The 20,747-nt window shown below is 53.4% G+C and overlaps 1 protein-coding gene across 1 annotated transcript in view; it reads right to left on the bottom strand.

The window, feature by feature from the left end:
- Positions 1 to 20,747, bottom strand: part of fbf1 (Fas binding factor 1) — a gene marked incomplete at its 5' end in the record, with an annotated part of 114,308 nt that overhangs the window by 33,299 nt on the left and 60,262 nt on the right. The window contains 4 exons of the mRNA XM_084329262.1: positions 12,993 to 13,130; positions 14,512 to 14,688; positions 16,824 to 17,009; positions 18,033 to 18,155. Coding sequence (XP_084185388.1) covers positions 12,993 to 13,130; positions 14,512 to 14,688; positions 16,824 to 17,009; positions 18,033 to 18,155 — 624 coding nt within the window. The remainder of the gene's footprint in view (positions 1 to 12,992; positions 13,131 to 14,511; positions 14,689 to 16,823; positions 17,010 to 18,032; positions 18,156 to 20,747) is intronic.

Genomic DNA, 20,747 nt, shown 5'->3' with positions numbered 1-20,747 from the left:
AGAGAGAGGGGCGGTGTCTATGTAGAGAGAGGGGCGGTGTCTATGTAGAGAGAGGGGCAGTGTCTAGGTAGAGAGGGGCAGTGTCTATGTAGAGAGAGGGGCAGTGTCTATGTAGAGAGGGGCGGTGTCTAGGTAGAGAGAGGGGCGGTGTCTAGGTAGAGAGAGGGGCGGTGTCTATGTAGAGAGAGGGGCGGTGTCTAGGTAGAGAGAGGGGCGGTGTCTAGGTAGAGAGATGGGCGGTGTCTATGTAGAGAGGGGCGGTGTCTAGGTAGAGAGAGGGGCGGTGTCTAGGTAGAGAGGGGCGGTGTCTAGGTAGAGAGAGGGGCAGTGTCTAGGTAGAGAGAGGGGCAGTGTCTATGTAGAGAGAGGGGCAGTGTCTAGGTAGAGAGAGGGGCGGTGTCTAGGTAGAGAGAGGGGCGGTGTCTAGGTAGAGAGAGGGGCAGTGTCTAGGTAGAGAGGGGCGGTGTCTAGGTAGAGAGAGGGGCGGTGTCTAGGTAGAGAGAGGGGCAGTGTCTAGGTAGAGAGGGGGGCAGTGTCTATGTAGAGAGAGGGGCAGTGTCTAGGTAGAGAGAGGGGCAGTGTCTAGGTAGAGAGGGGCGGTGTCTAGGTAGAGAGAGGGGCGGTGTCTAGGTAGAGAGAGGGGCAGTGTCTAGGTAGAGAGAGGGGCGGTGTCTAGGTAGAGAGAGGGGCGGTGTCTATGTAGAGAGAGGGGCGGTGTCTATGTAGAGAGAGGGGCAGTGTCTAGGTAGAGAGGGGCGGTGTCTAGGTAGAGAGAGGGGCGGTGTCTAGGTAGAGAGAGGGGCGGTGTCTATGTAGAGAGAGGGGCGGTGTCTAGGTAGAGAGAGGGGCGGTGTCTAGGTAGAGAGATGGGCGGTGTCTATGTAGAGAGGGGCGGTGTCTAGGTAGAGAGAGGGGCGGTGTCTAGGTAGAGAGGGGCGGTGTCTAGGTAGAGAGAGGGGCGGTGTCTATGTAGAGAGAGGGGCGGTGTCTAGGTAGAGAGAGGGGCGGTGTCTAGGTAGAGAGAGGGGCGGTGTCTATGTAGAGAGGGGCGGTGTCTAGGTAGAGAGAGGGGCGGTGTCTAGGTAGAGAGAGGGGCGGTGTCTATGTAGAGAGGGGCGGTGTCTAGGTAGAGAGAGGGGCGGTGTCTAGGTAGAGAGCGGGGCGGTGTCTATGTAGAGAGAGGGGCGGTGTCTAGGTAGACAGAGGGGCGGTGTCTAGGTAGAGAGATGGGCGGTGTCTATGTAGAGAGGGGCGGTGTCTAGGTAGAGAGAGGGGCGGTGTCTAGGTAGAGAGAGGGGCGGTGTCTATGTAGAGAGAGGGGCGGTGTCTAGGTAGAGAGAGGGGCGGTGTCTAGGTAGAGAGAGGGGCGGTGTCTAGGTAGAGAGGGGCGGTGTCTAGGTAGAGAGGGGCGGTGTCTAGGTAGAGAGAGGGGCGGTGTCTAGGTAGAGAGGGGCGGTGTCTAGGTAGAGAGGGGCGGTGTCTAGGTAGAGAGAGGGGCGGTGTCTAGGTAGAGAGGGGCAGTGTCTAGGTAGAGAGAGGGGCGGTGTCTAGGTAGAGAGGGGCGGTGTCTAGGTAGAGAGAGGGGCAGTGTCTAGGTAGAGAGAGGGGCGGTGTCTAGGTAGAGAGAGGGGCGGTGTCTAGGTAGAGAGAGGGGCAGTGTCTAGGTAGAGAGAGGGGCGGTGTCTAGGTAGAGAGAGGGGCGGTGTCTATGTAGAGAGAGGGGCGGTGTCTAGGTCGAGAGAGGGGCGGTGTCTAGGTAGAGAGGGGCAGTGTCTAGGTAGAGAGAGGGGCGGTGTCTAGGTAGAGAGAGGGGCAGTGTCTAGGTAGAGAGGGGCGGTGTCTAGGTAGAGAGATGGGCGGTGTCTAGGTAGAGAGAGGGGCAGTGTCTAGGTAGAGAGAGGGGCGGTGTCTAGATAGAGAGAGGGGCGGTGTCTAGGTAGAGAGCGGGGCGGTGTCTAGGTAGAGAGAGGGGCGGTGTCTAGGTAGAGAGAGGGGCGGTGTCTATGTAGAGAGAGGGGCGGTGTCTAGGTAGAGAGAGGGGCGGTGTCTAGGTAGAGAGAGGGGCGGTGTCTAGGTAGAGAGAGGGGCGGTGTCTATGTAGAGAGAGGGGCGGTGTCTAGGTAGAGAGAGGGGCGGTGTCTAGGTAGAGAGATGGGCGGGGCCCAGGTAGAGAGAGGGGCGGTGTCTAGGTAGAGAGAGGGGCGGTGTCTAGGTAGAGAGGGGCGGTGTCTAGGTAGAGAGGGGCGGTGTCTAGGTAGAGAGGGGCGGTGTCTAGGTAGAGAGAGGGGCGGTGTCTAGGTAGAGAGAGGGGCGGTGTCTAGGTAGAGAGAGGGGCGGTGTCTAGGTAGAGAGAGGGGCGGTGTCTAGGTAGAGAGAGGGGCGGTGTCTAGGTAGAGAGGGGCGGTGTCTAGGTAGAGAGGGGCGGTGTCTAGGTAGAGAGGGGCGGTGTCTAGGTAGAGAGGGGCGGTGTCTAGGTAGAGAGAGGGGCAGTGTCTAGGTAGAGAGGGGCGGTGTCTATGTAGAGAGAGGGGCAGTGTCTAGGTAGAGAGGGGCGGTGTCTAGGTAGAGAGGGGCGGTGTCTAGGTAGAGAGGGGCGGTGTCTAGGTAGAGAGATGGGCGGTGTCTAGGTAGAGATGGGCGGGGCCCAGGTAGAGAGGGGGGCAGTGTCTAGGTAGAGAGAGGGGCGGTGTCTAGGTAGAGAGAGGGGCAGTGTCTAGGTAGAGAGAGGGGCGGTGTCTAGGTAGAGAGAGGGGCAGTGTCTAGGTAGAGAGAGGGGCAGTGTCTAGGTAGAGAGAGGGGCAGTGTCTAGGTAGAGAGAGGGGCGGTGTCTAGGTAGAGAGGGGCGGTGTCTAGGTAGAGAGAGGGGCGGTGTCTAGGTAGAGAGAGGGGCGGTGTCTAGGTAGAGAGAGGGGCAGTGTCTAGGTAGAGAGGGGCAGTGTCTAGGTAGAGAGAGGGGCGGTGTCTAGGTAGAGAGGGGCGGTGTCTAGGTAGAGAGAGGGGCGGTGTCTAGGTAGAGAGGGGCGGTGTCTAGGTAGAGAGAGGGGCGGTGTCTAGGTAGAGAGAGGGGCGGTGTCTAGGTAGAGAGAGGGGCGGTGTCTAGGTAGAGAGAGGGGCGGTGTCTAGGTAGAGAGAGGGGCGGTGTCTAGGTAGAGAGGGGCGGTGTCTAGGTAGAGAGAGGGGCGGTGTCTAGGTAGAGAGAGGGGCGGTGTCTAGGTAGAGAGAGGGGCGGTGTCTAGGTAGAGAGAGGGGCGGTGTCTAGGTAGAGAGAGGGGCGGTGTCTAGGTAGAGATGGGCAGTGTCTAGGTAGAGAGAGGGGCGGTGTCTAGGTAGAGAGAGGGGCGGTGTCTAGGTAGAGAGAGGGGCGGTGTCTAGGTAGAGAGAGGGGCAGTGTCTAGGTAGAGAGGGGCAGTGTCTAGGTAGAGAGAGGGGCGGTGTCTAGGTAGAGAGAGGGGCAGTGTCTAGGTAGAGAGAGGGGCGGTGTCTATGTAGAGAGAGGGGCGGTGTCTAGGTAGAGAGGGGCGGTGTCTAGGTAGAGATGGGCGGTGTCTAGGTAGAGAGAGGGGCGGTGTCTAGGTAGAGAGGGGCAGTGTCTAGGTAGAGAGAGGGGCAGTGTCTAGGTAGAGAGGGGCAGTGTCTAGGTAGAGAGAGGGGCGGTGTCTAGATAGAGAGAGGGGCGGTGTCTAGGTAGAGAGGGGCGGTGTCTAGGTAGAGAGGGGCGGTGTCTAGGTAGAGATGGGCGGTGTCTAGGTAGAGAGGGGCGGTGTCTAGGTAGAGAGAGGGGCGGTGTCTAGGTAGAGAGGGGCGGTGTTTATGTAGAGAGAGGGGCAGTGTCTATGTAGAGAGGGGCGGTGTCTAGGTAGAGAGAGGGGCGGTGTCTAGGTAGAGAGAGGGGCGGTGTCTATGTAGAGAGAGGGGCGGTGTCTAGGTAGAGAGAGGGGCGGTGTCTAGGTAGAGAGATGGGCGGTGTCTATGTAGAGAGGGGCGGTGTCTAGGTAGAGAGAGGGGCGGTGTCTAGGTAGAGAGGGGCGGTGTCTAGGTAGAGAGAGGGGCAGTGTCTAGGTAGAGAGAGGGGCAGTGTCTATGTAGAGAGAGGGGCAGTGTCTAGGTAGAGAGAGGGGCGGTGTCTAGGTAGAGAGAGGGGCGGTGTCTAGGTAGAGAGAGGGGCAGTGTCTAGGTAGAGAGGGGCGGTGTCTAGGTAGAGAGAGGGGCGGTGTCTAGGTAGAGAGAGGGGCAGTGTCTAGGTAGAGAGGGGGGCAGTGTCTATGTAGAGAGAGGGGCAGTGTCTAGGTAGAGAGAGGGGCAGTGTCTAGGTAGAGAGGGGCGGTGTCTAGGTAGAGAGAGGGGCGGTGTCTAGGTAGAGAGAGGGGCAGTGTCTAGGTAGAGAGAGGGGCGGTGTCTAGGTAGAGAGAGGGGCGGTGTCTATGTAGAGAGAGGGGCGGTGTCTATGTAGAGAGAGGGGCAGTGTCTAGGTAGAGAGGGGCGGTGTCTAGGTAGAGAGAGGGGCGGTGTCTAGGTAGAGAGAGGGGCGGTGTCTATGTAGAGAGAGGGGCGGTGTCTAGGTAGAGAGAGGGGCGGTGTCTAGGTAGAGAGATGGGCGGTGTCTATGTAGAGAGGGGCGGTGTCTAGGTAGAGAGAGGGGCGGTGTCTAGGTAGAGAGGGGCGGTGTCTAGGTAGAGAGAGGGGCGGTGTCTATGTAGAGAGAGGGGCGGTGTCTAGGTAGAGAGAGGGGCGGTGTCTAGGTAGAGAGAGGGGCGGTGTCTATGTAGAGAGGGGCGGTGTCTAGGTAGAGAGAGGGGCGGTGTCTAGGTAGAGAGAGGGGCGGTGTCTATGTAGAGAGGGGCGGTGTCTAGGTAGAGAGAGGGGCGGTGTCTAGGTAGAGAGCGGGGCGGTGTCTATGTAGAGAGAGGGGCGGTGTCTAGGTAGAGAGAGGGGCGGTGTCTAGGTAGAGAGATGGGCGGTGTCTATGTAGAGAGGGGCGGTGTCTAGGTAGAGAGAGGGGCGGTGTCTAGGTAGAGAGAGGGGCGGTGTCTATGTAGAGAGAGGGGCGGTGTCTAGGTAGAGAGAGGGGCGGTGTCTAGGTAGAGAGAGGGGCGGTGTCTAGGTAGAGAGGGGCGGTGTCTAGGTAGAGAGGGGCGGTGTCTAGGTAGAGAGAGGGGCGGTGTCTAGGTAGAGAGGGGCGGTGTCTAGGTAGAGAGGGGCGGTGTCTAGGTAGAGAGAGGGGCGGTGTCTAGGTAGAGAGGGGCAGTGTCTAGGTAGAGAGAGGGGCGGTGTCTAGGTAGAGAGGGGCGGTGTCTAGGTAGAGAGAGGGGCAGTGTCTAGGTAGAGAGAGGGGCGGTGTCTAGGTAGAGAGAGGGGCGGTGTCTAGGTAGAGAGAGGGGCAGTGTCTAGGTAGAGAGAGGGGCGGTGTCTAGGTAGAGAGAGGGGCGGTGTCTATGTAGAGAGAGGGGCGGTGTCTAGGTCGAGAGAGGGGCGGTGTCTAGGTAGAGAGGGGCAGTGTCTAGGTAGAGAGAGGGGCGGTGTCTAGGTAGAGAGAGGGGCAGTGTCTAGGTAGAGAGGGGCGGTGTCTAGGTAGAGAGATGGGCGGTGTCTAGGTAGAGAGAGGGGCAGTGTCTAGGTAGAGAGAGGGGCGGTGTCTAGGTAGAGAGAGGGGCGGTGTCTAGGTAGAGAGCGGGGCGGTGTCTAGGTAGAGAGAGGGGCGGTGTCTAGGTAGAGAGAGGGGCGGTGTCTAGGTAGAGAGAGGGGCGGTGTCTATGTAGAGAGAGGGGCGGTGTCTAGGTAGAGAGAGGGGCGGTGTCTAGGTAGAGAGATGGGCGGGGCCCAGGTAGAGAGAGGGGCGGTGTCTAGGTAGAGAGAGGGGCGGTGTCTAGGTAGAGAGGGGCGGTGTCTAGGTAGAGAGGGGCGGTGTCTAGGTAGAGAGGGGCGGTGTCTAGGTAGAGAGAGGGGCGGTGTCTAGGTAGAGAGAGGGGCAGTGTCTAGGTAGAGAGAGGGGCGGTGTCTAGGTAGAGAGAGGGGCGGTGTCTAGGTAGAGAGGGGCGGTGTCTAGGTAGAGAGGGGCGGTGTCTAGGTAGAGAGGGGCGGTGTCTAGGTAGAGAGGGGCGGTGTCTAGGTAGAGAGGGGCGGTGTCTAGGTAGAGAGAGGGGCAGTGTCTAGGTAGAGAGGGGCGGTGTCTATGTAGAGAGAGGGGCAGTGTCTAGGTAGAGAGGGGCGGTGTCTAGGTAGAGAGGGGCGGTGTCTAGGTAGAGAGGGGCGGTGTCTAGGTAGAGAGATGGGCGGTGTCTAGGTAGAGATGGGCGGGGCCCAGGTAGAGAGGGGGGCAGTGTCTAGGTAGAGAGAGGGGCGGTGTCTAGGTAGAGAGAGGGGCAGTGTCTAGGTAGAGAGAGGGGCGGTGTCTAGGTAGAGAGAGGGGCAGTGTCTAGGTAGAGAGAGGGGCAGTGTCTAGGTAGAGAGAGGGGCAGTGTCTAGGTAGAGAGAGGGGCGGTGTCTAGGTAGAGAGGGGCGGTGTCTAGGTAGAGAGAGGGGCGGTGTCTAGGTAGAGAGAGGGGCGGTGTCTAGGTAGAGAGAGGGGCAGTGTCTAGGTAGAGAGGGGCAGTGTCTAGGTAGAGAGAGGGGCGGTGTCTAGGTAGAGAGGGGCGGTGTCTAGGTAGAGAGAGGGGCGGTGTCTAGGTAGAGAGAGGGGCGGTGTCTAGGTAGAGAGAGGGGCGGTGTCTAGGTAGAGAGAGGGGCGGTGTCTAGGTAGAGAGAGGGGCGGTGTCTAGGTAGAGAGAGGGGCGGTGTCTAGGTAGAGAGGGGCGGTGTCTAGGTAGAGAGAGGGGCGGTGTCTAGGTAGAGAGAGGGGCGGTGTCTAGGTAGAGAGAGGGGCGGTGTCTAGGTAGAGAGGGGCGGTGTCTAGGTAGAGAGAGGGGCGGTGTCTAGGTAGAGAGAGGGGCGGTGTCTAGGTAGAGAGAGGGGCGGTGTCTAGGTAGAGAGAGGGGCGGTGTCTAGGTAGAGAGAGGGGCGGTGTCTAGGTAGAGAGAGGGGCGGTGTCTAGGTAGAGATGGGCAGTGTCTAGGTAGAGAGAGGGGCGGTGTCTAGGTAGAGAGAGGGGCGGTGTCTAGGTAGAGAGAGGGGCGGTGTCTAGGTAGAGAGAGGGGCAGTGTCTAGGTAGAGAGGGGCAGTGTCTAGGTAGAGAGAGGGGCGGTGTCTAGGTAGAGAGAGGGGCAGTGTCTAGGTAGAGAGAGGGGCGGTGTCTATGTAGAGAGAGGGGCGGTGTCTAGGTAGAGAGGGGCGGTGTCTAGGTAGAGATGGGCGGTGTCTAGGTAGAGAGAGGGGCGGTGTCTAGGTAGAGAGGGGCAGTGTCTAGGTAGAGAGAGGGGCAGTGTCTAGGTAGAGAGGGGCGGTGTCTAGGTAGAGAGGGGCGGTGTCTAGGTAGAGATGGGCGGTGTCTAGGTAGAGAGGGGCGGTGTCTAGGTAGAGAGAGGGGCGGTGTCTAGGTAGAGAGGGGCGGTGTTTATGTAGAGAGAGGGGCAGTGTCTATGTAGAGAGGGGCGGTGTCTAGGTAGAGAGAGGGGCAGTGTCTAGGTAGAGAGGGGCGGTGTCTAGGTAGAGAGAGGGGCGGTGTCTAGGTAGAGAGAGGGGCGGTGTCTATGTAGAGAGAGGGGCGGTGTCTAGGTAGAGAGAGGGGCGGTGTCTAGGTAGAGAGATGGGCGGTGTCTATGTAGAGAGGGGCGGTGTCTAGGTAGAGAGAGGGGCGGTGTCTAGGTAGAGAGGGGCGGTGTCTAGGTAGAGAGAGGGGCGGTGTCTATGTAGAGAGAGGGGCGGTGTCTAGGTAGAGAGAGGGGCGGTGTCTAGGTAGAGAGAGGGGCGGTGTCTATGTAGAGAGGGGCGGTGTCTAGGTAGAGAGAGGGGCGGTGTCTAGGTAGAGAGAGGGGCGGTGTCTATGTAGAGAGGGGCGGTGTCTAGGTAGAGAGAGGGGCGGTGTCTAGGTAGAGAGCGGGGCGGTGTCTATGTAGAGAGAGGGGCGGTGTCTAGGTAGAGAGAGGGGCGGTGTCTAGGTAGAGAGATGGGCGGTGTCTATGTAGAGAGGGGCGGTGTCTAGGTAGAGAGAGGGGCGGTGTCTAGGTAGAGAGAGGGGCGGTGTCTATGTAGAGAGAGGGGCGGTGTCTAGGTAGAGAGAGGGGCGGTGTCTAGGTAGAGAGAGGGGCGGTGTCTAGGTAGAGAGGGGCGGTGTCTAGGTAGAGAGGGGCGGTGTCTAGGTAGAGAGAGGGGCGGTGTCTAGGTAGAGAGGGGCGGTGTCTAGGTAGAGAGGGGCGGTGTCTAGGTAGAGAGAGGGGCGGTGTCTAGGTAGAGAGGGGCAGTGTCTAGGTAGAGAGAGGGGCGGTGTCTAGGTAGAGAGGGGCGGTGTCTAGGTAGAGAGAGGGGCAGTGTCTAGGTAGAGAGAGGGGCGGTGTCTAGGTAGAGAGAGGGGCGGTGTCTAGGTAGAGAGAGGGGCAGTGTCTAGGTAGAGAGAGGGGCGGTGTCTAGGTAGAGAGAGGGGCGGTGTCTATGTAGAGAGAGGGGCGGTGTCTAGGTAGAGAGAGGGGCGGTGTCTAGGTAGAGAGAGGGGCGGTGTCTATGTAGAGAGAGGGGCGGTGTCTAGGTAGAGAGAGGGGCGGTGTCTAGGTAGAGAGAGGGGCGGTGTCTAGGTAGAGAGGGGCGGTGTCTAGGTAGAGAGGGGCGGTGTCTAGGTAGAGAGAGGGGCGGTGTCTAGGTAGAGAGGGGCGGTGTCTAGGTAGAGAGGGGCGGTGTCTAGGTAGAGAGAGGGGCGGTGTCTAGGTAGAGAGGGGCAGTGTCTAGGTAGAGAGAGGGGCGGTGTCTAGGTAGAGAGGGGCGGTGTCTAGGTAGAGAGAGGGGCAGTGTCTAGGTAGAGAGAGGGGCGGTGTCTAGGTAGAGAGAGGGGCGGTGTCTAGGTAGAGAGAGGGGCAGTGTCTAGGTAGAGAGAGGGGCGGTGTCTAGGTAGAGAGAGGGGCGGTGTCTATGTAGAGAGAGGGGCGGTGTCTAGGTCGAGAGAGGGGCGGTGTCTAGGTAGAGAGGGGCAGTGTCTAGGTAGAGAGAGGGGCGGTGTCTAGGTAGAGAGAGGGGCAGTGTCTAGGTAGAGAGGGGCGGTGTCTAGGTAGAGAGATGGGCGGTGTCTAGGTAGAGAGAGGGGCAGTGTCTAGGTAGAGAGAGGGGCGGTGTCTAGGTAGAGAGAGGGGCGGTGTCTAGGTAGAGAGCGGGGCGGTGTCTAGGTAGAGAGAGGGGCGGTGTCTAGGTAGAGAGAGGGGCGGTGTCTATGTAGAGAGAGGGGCGGTGTCTAGGTAGAGAGAGGGGCGGTGTCTAGGTAGAGAGAGGGGCGGTGTCTAGGTAGAGAGAGGGGCGGTGTCTATGTAGAGAGAGGGGCGGTGTCTAGGTAGAGAGAGGGGCGGTGTCTAGGTAGAGAGATGGGCGGGGCCCAGGTAGAGAGAGGGGCGGTGTCTAGGTAGAGAGAGGGGCGGTGTCTAGGTAGAGAGGGGCGGTGTCTAGGTAGAGAGGGGCGGTGTCTAGGTAGAGAGGGGCGGTGTCTAGGTAGAGAGAGGGGCGGTGTCTAGGTAGAGAGAGGGGCAGTGTCTAGGTAGAGAGAGGGGCGGTGTCTAGGTAGAGAGAGGGGCGGTGTCTAGGTAGAGAGGGGCGGTGTCTAGGTAGAGAGGGGCGGTGTCTAGGTAGAGAGGGGCGGTGTCTAGGTAGAGAGGGGCGGTGTCTAGGTAGAGAGGGGCGGTGTCTAGGTAGAGAGAGGGGCAGTGTCTAGGTAGAGAGGGGCGGTGTCTATGTAGAGAGAGGGGCAGTGTCTAGGTAGAGAGGGGCGGTGTCTAGGTAGAGAGGGGCGGTGTCTAGGTAGAGAGGGGCGGTGTCTAGGTAGAGAGATGGGCGGTGTCTAGGTAGAGATGGGCGGGGCCCAGGTAGAGAGGGGGGCAGTGTCTAGGTAGAGAGAGGGGCGGTGTCTAGGTAGAGAGAGGGGCAGTGTCTAGGTAGAGAGAGGGGCGGTGTCTAGGTAGAGAGAGGGGCAGTGTCTAGGTAGAGAGAGGGGCAGTGTCTAGGTAGAGAGAGGGGCAGTGTCTAGGTAGAGAGAGGGGCGGTGTCTAGGTAGAGAGGGGCGGTGTCTAGGTAGAGAGAGGGGCGGTGTCTAGGTAGAGAGAGGGGCGGTGTCTAGGTAGAGAGAGGGGCAGTGTCTAGGTAGAGAGGGGCAGTGTCTAGGTAGAGAGAGGGGCGGTGTCTAGGTAGAGAGGGGCGGTGTCTAGGTAGAGAGAGGGGCGGTGTCTAGGTAGAGAGAGGGGCGGTGTCTAGGTAGAGAGAGGGGCGGTGTCTAGGTAGAGAGAGGGGCGGTGTCTAGGTAGAGAGAGGGGCGGTGTCTAGGTAGAGAGAGGGGCGGTGTCTAGGTAGAGAGAGGGGCGGTGTCTAGGTAGAGAGGGGCGGTGTCTAGGTAGAGAGAGGGGCGGTGTCTAGGTAGAGAGAGGGGCGGTGTCTAGGTAGAGAGAGGGGCGGTGTCTAGGTAGAGAGAGGGGCGGTGTCTAGGTAGAGAGAGGGGCGGTGTCTAGGTAGAGATGGGCAGTGTCTAGGTAGAGAGAGGGGCGGTGTCTAGGTAGAGAGAGGGGCGGTGTCTAGGTAGAGACAGGGGCGGTGTCTAGGTAGAGAGAGGGGCAGTGTCTAGGTAGAGAGGGGCAGTGTCTAGGTAGAGAGAGGGGCGGTGTCTAGGTAGAGAGAGGGGCAGTGTCTAGGTAGAGAGAGGGGCGGTGTCTATGTAGAGAGAGGGGCGGTGTCTAGGTAGAGAGGGGCGGTGTCTAGGTAGAGATGGGCGGTGTCTAGGTAGAGAGAGGGGCGGTGTCTAGGTAGAGAGGGGCAGTGTCTAGGTAGAGAGAGGGGCAGTGTCTAGGTAGAGAGGGGCAGTGTCTAGGTAGAGAGAGGGGCGGTGTCTAGATAGAGAGAGGGGCGGTGTCTAGGTAGAGAGGGGCGGTGTCTAGGTAGAGAGGGGCGGTGTCTAGGTAGAGATGGGCGGTGTCTAGGTAGAGAGGGGCGGTGTCTAGGTAGAGAGAGGGGCGGTGTCTAGGTAGAGAGGGGCGGTGTTTATGTAGAGAGAGGGGCAGTGTCTATGTAGAGAGGGGCGGTGTCTAGGTAGAGAGAGGGGCAGTGTCTAGGTAGAGAGGGCATGATGCAGGAAGCCTACCTCCTCTGCCTGTGTATAAAGATCATAATTTTAAATATTTATTTAAATGTAACTCGACATATCCAAGTCCAGGACCAGTTTAACCTATAATTGATCATCTTACAAACTCTTGTGGGGGGGAATAATTCATTGAAACCTTGAATTAATAATGCTTGCAAATTCATCATTATTTTTTATTAATTTCACACACCTACTCTCTCTTAGCACTAGACCAGTGGATGCGAGGTGAGAGATGTTTGTGTGTAACCGTTCTCCAATAGTCCGGACCAGTTTAGCCTAGAATTGCTAATCTTACAAACTGTTGTGAGTGAATAATTAATTGAATCCTAAGATATGTCATTTCAATCTAAGAAAATGGTCTATAATTAGCCAATTATCCATAAATGATGCCTCCTTACCCACCTTTTAAACAGCCCTCCTTGTATTCATTGAGGCACCAGAGAATGAACAGAAGTGCACAAACTGAATAGATAAACAAAATGACCAAGTAAGCAAGTGACCTCAGGAAAATGCACTTTTATTTTTAGGTATTATGTGTTCATTAATATTAAATATCTATATTTTTCATTTCGGCGTCCTTGGTAATAAACAATAAAACGGCCCCAACTTCCTGTTGCAATGTTTGCTAAGGCAACAGTCTGAGTCTGGTGCCCAGGACCAGACTCGAGACAAAAGGGGGCCGAGCCTTTGCGGTGACTGCAGCCCCAAGGCTCTGGAACGCCCTCCCGTCAGCCCTGGAAACATCTCCCTCAGAGCTCATCTTTAAAAGGCAGCTAAAAATCCACTTCTACAGGCAGGCCTTTTAAACACTCATAGCCGTTTTCTCTCTGTTCATGTCTGTTTTGTTCTTGTTTTTGTTTTAGTTTTAGCTCATCTTTTATGTATTTTTTCTCTTCACATGTATTATTTCTAGTGCTGTCAACCGATTAAAATATTTAATCACGATTAATCGCACGATTGTCCATAGTTAACTCGCGATTAATCGCAAATTAATCGCATATATATATTTTTTTCTCTACCTTAAACAGATCTTTTTCAAGTTCAGAGTTTTAATACTCTTATGCGAGTCAACAAATGCTTGCTTGCCTTTATGCAGCCATTTAACACAAAAGGATGACCCTCATGCATTGCAAATTTGCATCAAATTCAAAACAGAGTGATGCACAAAATAACTTAAAAGAAAATAATAATTTAAAACAATGAATATAGTGTGCATGAAATAATAGGGGAAAGAAAACGTTAGGAACTTGTTACATTCACCCACACAAGGGCTGATTAATCACCCCCCCCTCTCTCCCTCACACACACTCTCCCAGCTCTCTTTCTCTCTTGCCCCTTCCTCATCTCTCTCACCCCCCCTCTCTATATCTCACACACACACACACACACACACACACACACACACACACACGCACACGCACACACACACACACAAACTTCAGAAACTAACATAGTATCAATGAGAGCATCAATAATACACCTGAGTGAAGTCTAGTAAAAAATAAAAAAAAAAAAAAGTAAAAAAAAGACAAATAAATTATTTTTTCTTAAAAGTTAATCGTGAGTTAAAAAAAATAGTGGCGTTAATAGAATCGGGCGGTAACGCGTTAATACCGCGTTAACTTTGACAGCCTCAATTATTTCTTGTATTTTCTACTGATGTTTAAAAAATGCTGTGAAGCACTCTGTGCGGAGAAGGGCGCTATACAAATAACGTTTGACTAACTTACTTACTAGAATTCCAGTCTATACCAATACATATGGGTATCCCACCCAGCGCTGCGACCCCCACGACACCCACCTGGTGGAGCTGCCGCTCCTGCTGCCGCAGTCTCTCCGTCTGGGAGTGGACGCTCTTCAGCCGGGCCTGGTGATCGCTCTCCACGCGTCTGGACTCCTGCAGGGCGCGCTCTCCCTCCTCATATTTGTCCGTGGCCAGCTACGAACAACAGGACAGGGGTCAAGAAGGTGCTTTGCTTGTAGTCATGGTGACGCGCCCCTGTCGCATCCCCAAGTACTACTACCCATTTGGAGATACCGTAAACCGCCTGGGCCGGTCCTTTACACCGGCAGCCATCAACAAAGGACTCGGGCGGCCGGACCTGCTGCCAGAACTATCACTGTCACAACTCGGGACCTGAGAACTAGAGACTCACATCACCGTACTGATAGGTATTTTGCAATAGAGACTAATATCACTGGACTCTCATCACTGGACTATCTTGTGTTTGTACTTTATCTTTACATTATATTGTATTTGTATCTATACTTTAAGTGTACCTATAGTGTATATAGGACTGTGAAGCTATGCATCCCCCACCCTGTATCCCCCCCCCCATGCTGATTTGACACCCGGATTTCCCCAAGGGGATCAATAAAGGATCATCTTATCTTATCTTATCTTAAAACTTCAAATAAAAGTCCCAAACAGACACCTGTCCCAAATAAAGGCGGGGTGTTTTCACATATTTTGACAAATAAAGGCAGGTACTAAGGGGCGAGGCTTGAGAGGTCAATTGACTAATGGACTATGAAACTGCCCATAGATATAAAACAGTAGCTTCACCTTCTGAGCCTCTATGTCACCAACATCTTTATTTAATCAAATGTTCATCATTTAGCAGGTTACCATCAGTGGTCCTCATTGTCAAGAGCCAATCGCGCAGTGGTTCAGTATTGACATTAGTAAATGAGATGTCATGCCAATATGTCATGTTCTACAGTAGGACTTACTACTATAATACCTAATAAAACAAGTCATTCGAATAATAGAATCCTACTTTGCTGGAACGATTCATTTTGCACGTACCGTATACAGTATGTGTGTGTGTGTGTGTGCTTGTGCGCTGAGGCTGCCTCACTAAGCCTTTTCTCCACGCATTTATTTAGTTCTAACAATAGGACTAAACCAACAATTAAGCAATAATACACGAGAACCAGTGGAATATCAGGAGTACCTTCCCAAGCACTATTTTTCATTTTAAAAGGGCATTTAAAATGGTACAATTCACCTTGAAATGCTGTTTTTTTAATTGAAAGAAAATCTGATCCAATATTTATGGCTTAAAAACCAATTTCCGACAATTAGTTACACTTTAGATTAAAAAAAATCTATTTCTTGATTCAGAACAATTTGATCATGGATGAACAAAAACTTTCAATGCTAATGGTTGATTTGAATTTCAAGGACTTTTTAAGCACCTTGTTAAAAAAATTGGCTGTTCTCAAGGAATTCCAGGCCTTGACTTTTTTTGGTCAAAAGTCAAGCACTTTAAGCGCTTCAAGGACCTTGTGCGAAGTGCGAACCCGGTGTGATCTACCTTGCTGAACGCCTCCACCTCCTGTGCTTGTGTCTTCAGCCTCAGGGCCGCGCCGCTCAGCCTCTCCTTCTCTCGGTCCAGCTCCTCCCTCTGTCTCTCCAGAGCCTCCCTCTCCCGCGACAGCCCCTCCTCCTTCTGCTTCAGCTCCCCGCCGCGGAGCTTCAGGTCTGCGTGCTCCTGGTGAGAGAGAGAGAGGAGCCGGGGGCGCGAGAGAGAGAGAGAGAGAGAGAGAGAGACGACATTCAGTGTGAGGTCTAATGACGAGGAACGTGTTTAACCCTTTCACTACCACACTACAGAAGGTTAACCCGTTCACTACCACACTACAGAAGGTTAACCCGTTCACTACCACACTACAGAAGGTTAACCTTTCACTACCACACTACATAAGGTTAAGCCTTTCACTACCACACTACATAAGGTTAACCCTTTCACTACCACACTACCGAAGGTTAACCCTTTCACTATCACACTACAGAAGGTTAACCCTTTCACTTTCACTACCACACTACAGAAGGTTAACCCTTTCACTTTCACTACAGGTTAACCCTTTCACTACCACACTACAGAAGGTTAACCTTTCACTACCACACTACAAACCCTTTATCTACCACACTACAGAATATGAACCCTTTCACTACCACACTACAGAAGGTTAACCATTTCACTACCACACTACAGAAGGTTAACCCTTTCACTTTCACTACCACACTACAGAATGTGAACCCTTTCACTACCACACTACAGAAGGTTAACCATTTCACTACCACACTACAGAAGGTTAACCCTTTCACTTTCACTACCACACTACAGAATGTTAACCCTTTCACTACCACACTACATAAGGTTAACCCTTTCACTACCACACTACAGAAGGTTAACCTTTCACTACCACACCACAGAAGGTTAACCCTTTCACTACCACACTACAGAAGGTTAACCCTTTCACTACCACACTACAGAAGGTTCACCCTTTCACTACAACACTACATAAGGTTAACCCTTTCACTACCACACTACATACGGTTAACCTTTCACTACCACACTATAGAAGGTTAACATTTCACTACCACACTACAGAAGGTTCACCTTTTCACTACCACACTACAGAAGGTTAACCCTTTCACTACCACACTACACAAGGTTAACCTTTCACTACCACACTACAGAAGGTTAACCTTTCACTACCACACTACAGAAGGTTAACCTTTCACTACCACACTACAGAAGGTTAACACGTTCACTACCACACTACAGAAGGTTAACCATTCACTACCACACTACATCAGGTTAACCCTTTCACTACCACACTGCATAAGGTTACCCCTTTCACTACCACACTACAGAAGGTTAACCCTTTCACTTTCACACTAGAGTAGGTTAACCATTTCACTACCACACTACAGAAGGTTAACGTTTCACTACCACACTACAGAAGGTTAACCCTTTCACTACCACACTACAAAGGGTTAACCCTTTCACTACCACACTACATGTAAGGTTAACTCTTTCACTACCACACTACAGAAGGTTAACCTTTCACTACCACACTACATAATGTTAACCATTTCACTACCACACTACAGAAGGTTAACCCTTTCACTACAGACGGTTAACCTTTCACTACCACACTACAGAAGGTTAACCCTTTCACTACCACACTACATAATGTTAACCCTTTCACAATACAGAAGGTTAACCCTTTCACTACCACACTACAGAAGGGTAACCCTTTCACTACCACACTACATAATGTTAATCCTTTCACTACCACACCACAGAAGGTTAACCCTTTCACTACCACACTACAGAATGTTAACCCTTTCACTACCACACTACAGAATGTTAACCCTTTCACTACCACACTACAGAATGTTAACCCGTTCACTACCACACTACAGAAGGCTAACCTTTCACTACCACACTACAGAAGGTTAACCCTTTCACACTACAATAGGTTAACCATTTCACTACCACACTACAGAAGGTTAACCCTTTCACTACCACACTACAGAAGGTTAACCCTTTCACTTTCACACTACAGTAGGTTAACCATTTCACTACCACACTACAGAAGGTTAACTCTTTCACTACCACACTACAGAAGGTTAACCCTTTCACTACCACACTACAGAAGGTTAACCCTTTCACTACCACACTACAGAATGTTAACCCGTTCACTACCACACTACAGAAGGTTAATCCTTTCACTACCACACTACAGAAGGTTAACCCTCTCACTACCACACTACAGAAGATTAACCCTTCCACTACCACACAACAGACGGTTAACCAGTCTGTCCTGCTCCTACCTGGGCCATGCTGATGATGGAGCCCTCTCTCTGGGCGTCTCTCTCCACGGCCCGGCTGGCCTCGCGCTCCACCCCCCTCTGCCTCTGCTGCTCCTGGGTGTGGAACTGGCTCCACTCGGTCGCCAGCTTCCTCCGCTCCTCCGCACAGCGCTGCATCACAGACTGCTGCTCCTCCAGCAAGGCACTCTGATGGAGAGGGAGAGACAACGTGGAGGAGGAGAGGAGAGAAGGGAGAGGAGGGAGGAGAGAGGAGAGAAGGAGAGAGGAGAGAAGAGGAGAGGAGAGAAGGGAGAGGAGGGAGGAGAGAGGAGAGAAGGGAGGAGAGAGGAGAGGAGAAGAGATGAGAGGAGAGAAGGGAGAAGAGGAGCGGAGAAGAGAGGAGGAGAGGAGAGAAGAGATGGGGAGAGAAGAGGAGAGAGGAGAGAGGAGAGGAGATGAGAGAGGAGAGGAGAGAAGAGGGGAGAGGAGAGAAGAGAAGACGAGAGAAGAGGTGGTGAACATGGTGATGTGCGTGGTCCTTACCTTGGCTCTCTCCAGCTCCTCTCTCTCCAGCTCCTCTCTCTCCATGGTCCTTACCTTGGCTCTCTCCAGCTCCTCTCTCTCCATGGTCCTTACCTTGGCTCTCTCCAGCTCCTCTCTCTCCATGGTCCTTACCTTGGCTCTCTCCAGCTCCTCTCTCTCCATGGTCCTTACCTTGGCTCTCTCCAGCTCCTCTCTCTCCATGGTCCTTACCTTGGCTCTCTCCAGCTCCCCTCTCTCCAGCTCCTCTCTCTCCATGGTCCTTACCTTGGCTCTCTCCAGCTCCCCTCTCTCCAGCTCCTCTCTCTCCATGGTCCTTACCTTGGCTCTCTCCAGCTCCCCTCTCTCCAGCTCCTCTCTCTCCAGCTCCTCTCTCTCCATGGTCCTTACCTTGGCTCTCTCCAGCTCCCCTCTCTCCAGCTCCTCTCTCTCCATGGTCCTTACCTTGGCTCTCTCCAGCTCCTCTCTCTCCAGCTCCTCTCTCTCCAGCTCCTCTCTCTCCATGGTCCTTACCTTGGCTCTCTCCAGCTCCCCTCTCTCCAGCTCCTCTCTCTCCATGGTCCTTACCTTGGCTCTCTCCAGCTCCCCTCTCTCCAGCTCCTCTCTCTCCAGCTCCTCTCTCTCCATGGTCCTTACCTTGGCTCTCTCCAGCTCCTCTCTCTCCAGCTCCTCTCTCTCCGTGGTCCTTACCTTGGCTCTCTCCAGCTCCTCTCTCTCCATGGTGATGTGCGTGGTCAGGGAGCGTCTCTCCTCCTCTAGGCCTCTCTGGGTCGACTCTGCCTTGGCCTGCTCTGCTGTCACCCTCCAGCGCTCCTGAGACAGAGAATGGTCATATTCATAATACAAGAAAGTGCATGTGTGTGTGTGTGTGTGTGTGTGTGTGTGTGTGTGTGTGTGTGTGTGTGTGTGTGTGTGTAAATGTGCTGTACCACTTCCACTGTAAACATGCACTGCAAGTTCACAGAGAATCAATAGCAGCTGTATCCTTTGCATGCGATTGACACCTCTCAAACCAGCCCTCTTTTCTTGATCCTCCAATCGCAACGGTTGCTTTCCTCGCGGCGCTTGTTTTTGGAGGATCAGGAAAAGAGGGCGGGGTTTGAGAGGCGTCAATTGAAAGTAAACCTGAGTGTGAACAGACGACAGTTGCTACATGCACTAAAACACTTAACACCGAAAGAGAAATATATCTAATTAACTTTACACATTCACCTTTAACATTCACTTTAAACACTTACTACACCATATTTTATCTATTTATTCATCTATTTATAACAAAAATATTTTCACTACTTCTCTTCACTGCCGCATTTTGTACATTTTAGTTAGTGTGGGTGACCTGGCAAAGCCAGTCACACACACTTTTAAAATCTATATTATTATTATTCCGCCAATTTTTGTCCGACTACTCCTCCCAGAGCTTTCGCACCTCACACAAGTGTAAGGCACCAAAACGACCAGCTTGGTCCAACTCAAGTTGCTATTACTCTTTGGAAAGATTCACCACAGGGTTTGGGTGAAAATCAACTCTAAACTGGCAATTTTCGTCCATAGGAATGAATAGCGGAATGTTCAAAACTATAATGAATAACGGAATGTATAGAAGCTGCATTTTTTTTGTTTTACAATCACCTTTTGTAAATTTTAACACAGTTATACAAAATAACACACAAATGATGCCACGGCTGTGCCCTCGCTCATAAAATAAAAATAAATGGAATTGGACATTTCCATCTCAACTTATGGCCATTTCTTTGACAGTCACGCTCCACATACACACGAATGGACTCTCCACTCTAGCTGAAATCTGTGATTTCACCGTTCCTTCGCTTGTCTTCCGATCACCAACATGGCTGGCCGACAATAAGCTGTCTCTCCACCTTGGTAAAACTGAGGCCATACTTTTTGGATCCAAAGTAAAGCTGCGAAGGTCCCCAGGGCTGAAGATCCAGGCAGGAGAGTCGGTCATTGCACCAGACATCCTCCCATTCCTAACTGCAACCATCAACTCCTCACTCAACTCGGGGGTGGTCCCCACCTCCCTAAAACAAGCCAGAGTCACGCCCCTCATAAAAAAACCATCCCTGAACCCTACCGTCATAGGAAACTACCGTCCTGTCTCTCTTCTCTCCTTCCTTTCTAAAACACTTGAACGTGCTGTATCCAACCAACTTACTGCTTATCTCTTACAGAATGACCTCCTAGACCCTAATCAGTCAGGCTTCAGAACTGGTCACTCCACAGAGACAGCCCTCATTGCGGTCACAGAGGCACTTCACTTAGCAAAAGCGAAAGGCCTCTCCTCTGTCCTGATTCTCCTAGATCTATCTGCAGCCTTCGACACAGTCAACCACCAGATCCTCCTCGCGGCCCTCGCAGGAATGGGAGTGGCTGGCTCTGCGCTGACATGGTTGTCATCATACCTCAATGACCGCTCCTACCAAGTGTCATGGAGAGGGAACCTGTCGGCCACCCGCCCCCTGCGGACGGGTGTCCCCCAGGGCTCGGTTTGAGGACCCCTTCTCTTCTCCCTCTACACTAAATCACTGGGTAACATTATCATGTCTCATGGCTTCTCCTACCACTGTTATGCCGACGATACTCAACTCTTCCTCTCCTTCCCTCCCTCAGATATCCACGTCTCTGAGCGGATCTCGGCCTGTCTGTCCGACATCTCCGCCTGGATGACGACCAACCACCTCAAACTGAACCTAAGCAAAACAGAATTGCTCCACCTGCCGGCCAAATCCTCCCCCCTGACCGACCTTTCCATCACAGTCGAGAATTCAGCTGTGACCGCGTCCCCGACCGCCAAGAACCTTGGTGTTGTCCTCGACGACCAGTTGAACTTCTCTGCTCACATCGCAGCGACAACCAGAACCTGCCGATTCCTCCTGAGCAACGTCAGAAGGATCCGCCCCTTCCTGACAAAAGAATCCACCCAACTCCTCGTCCAATCAAAAGTCATCTCCCGCCTCGACTACTGCAACGCACTGCTCGCTGGCCTCCCGGCCACTGCCACTAAGCCTCTTCAACTCATACAGAACGCAGCGGCCCGCCTGATCTCAAACCTACCGAAGTCGGCCCATGTCACCCCACTTCTTAGGGACCTGCACTGGCTCCCCATTGCTGCACGAATCCGCTTCAAGGCCCTCGACCTAGCATACCGTGCGGCAAAGGGAACTGCTCCCGCCTACCTCCGGTCAATGGTCTCTAACTACACACCCTCAAGACCCCTACGCTCTGCTTCTTCTGGCCGCCTCAGACCTACTCCTATCCAAGCTCCGGGAGGGTCATCAAAGAGAAGTCGCCTATTCTCAGTCCTTGCCCCACAATGGTGGAATGAACTACCCACCCCAGTTAGGACAGCCGAAACACGTCCAATCTTTCGCCGTCGACTAAAGA

Source organism: Notolepis coatsorum (genome assembly GCF_963971535.1).
Source record: "Notolepis coatsorum genome assembly, chromosome: 14".
Lineage (NCBI taxonomy): Eukaryota > Metazoa > Chordata > Actinopteri > Aulopiformes > Paralepididae > Notolepis > Notolepis coatsorum.
The sequence above is the reverse complement of the archived record's forward strand: the minus strand, read 5'-3'. Positions and strand labels throughout refer to the sequence as shown.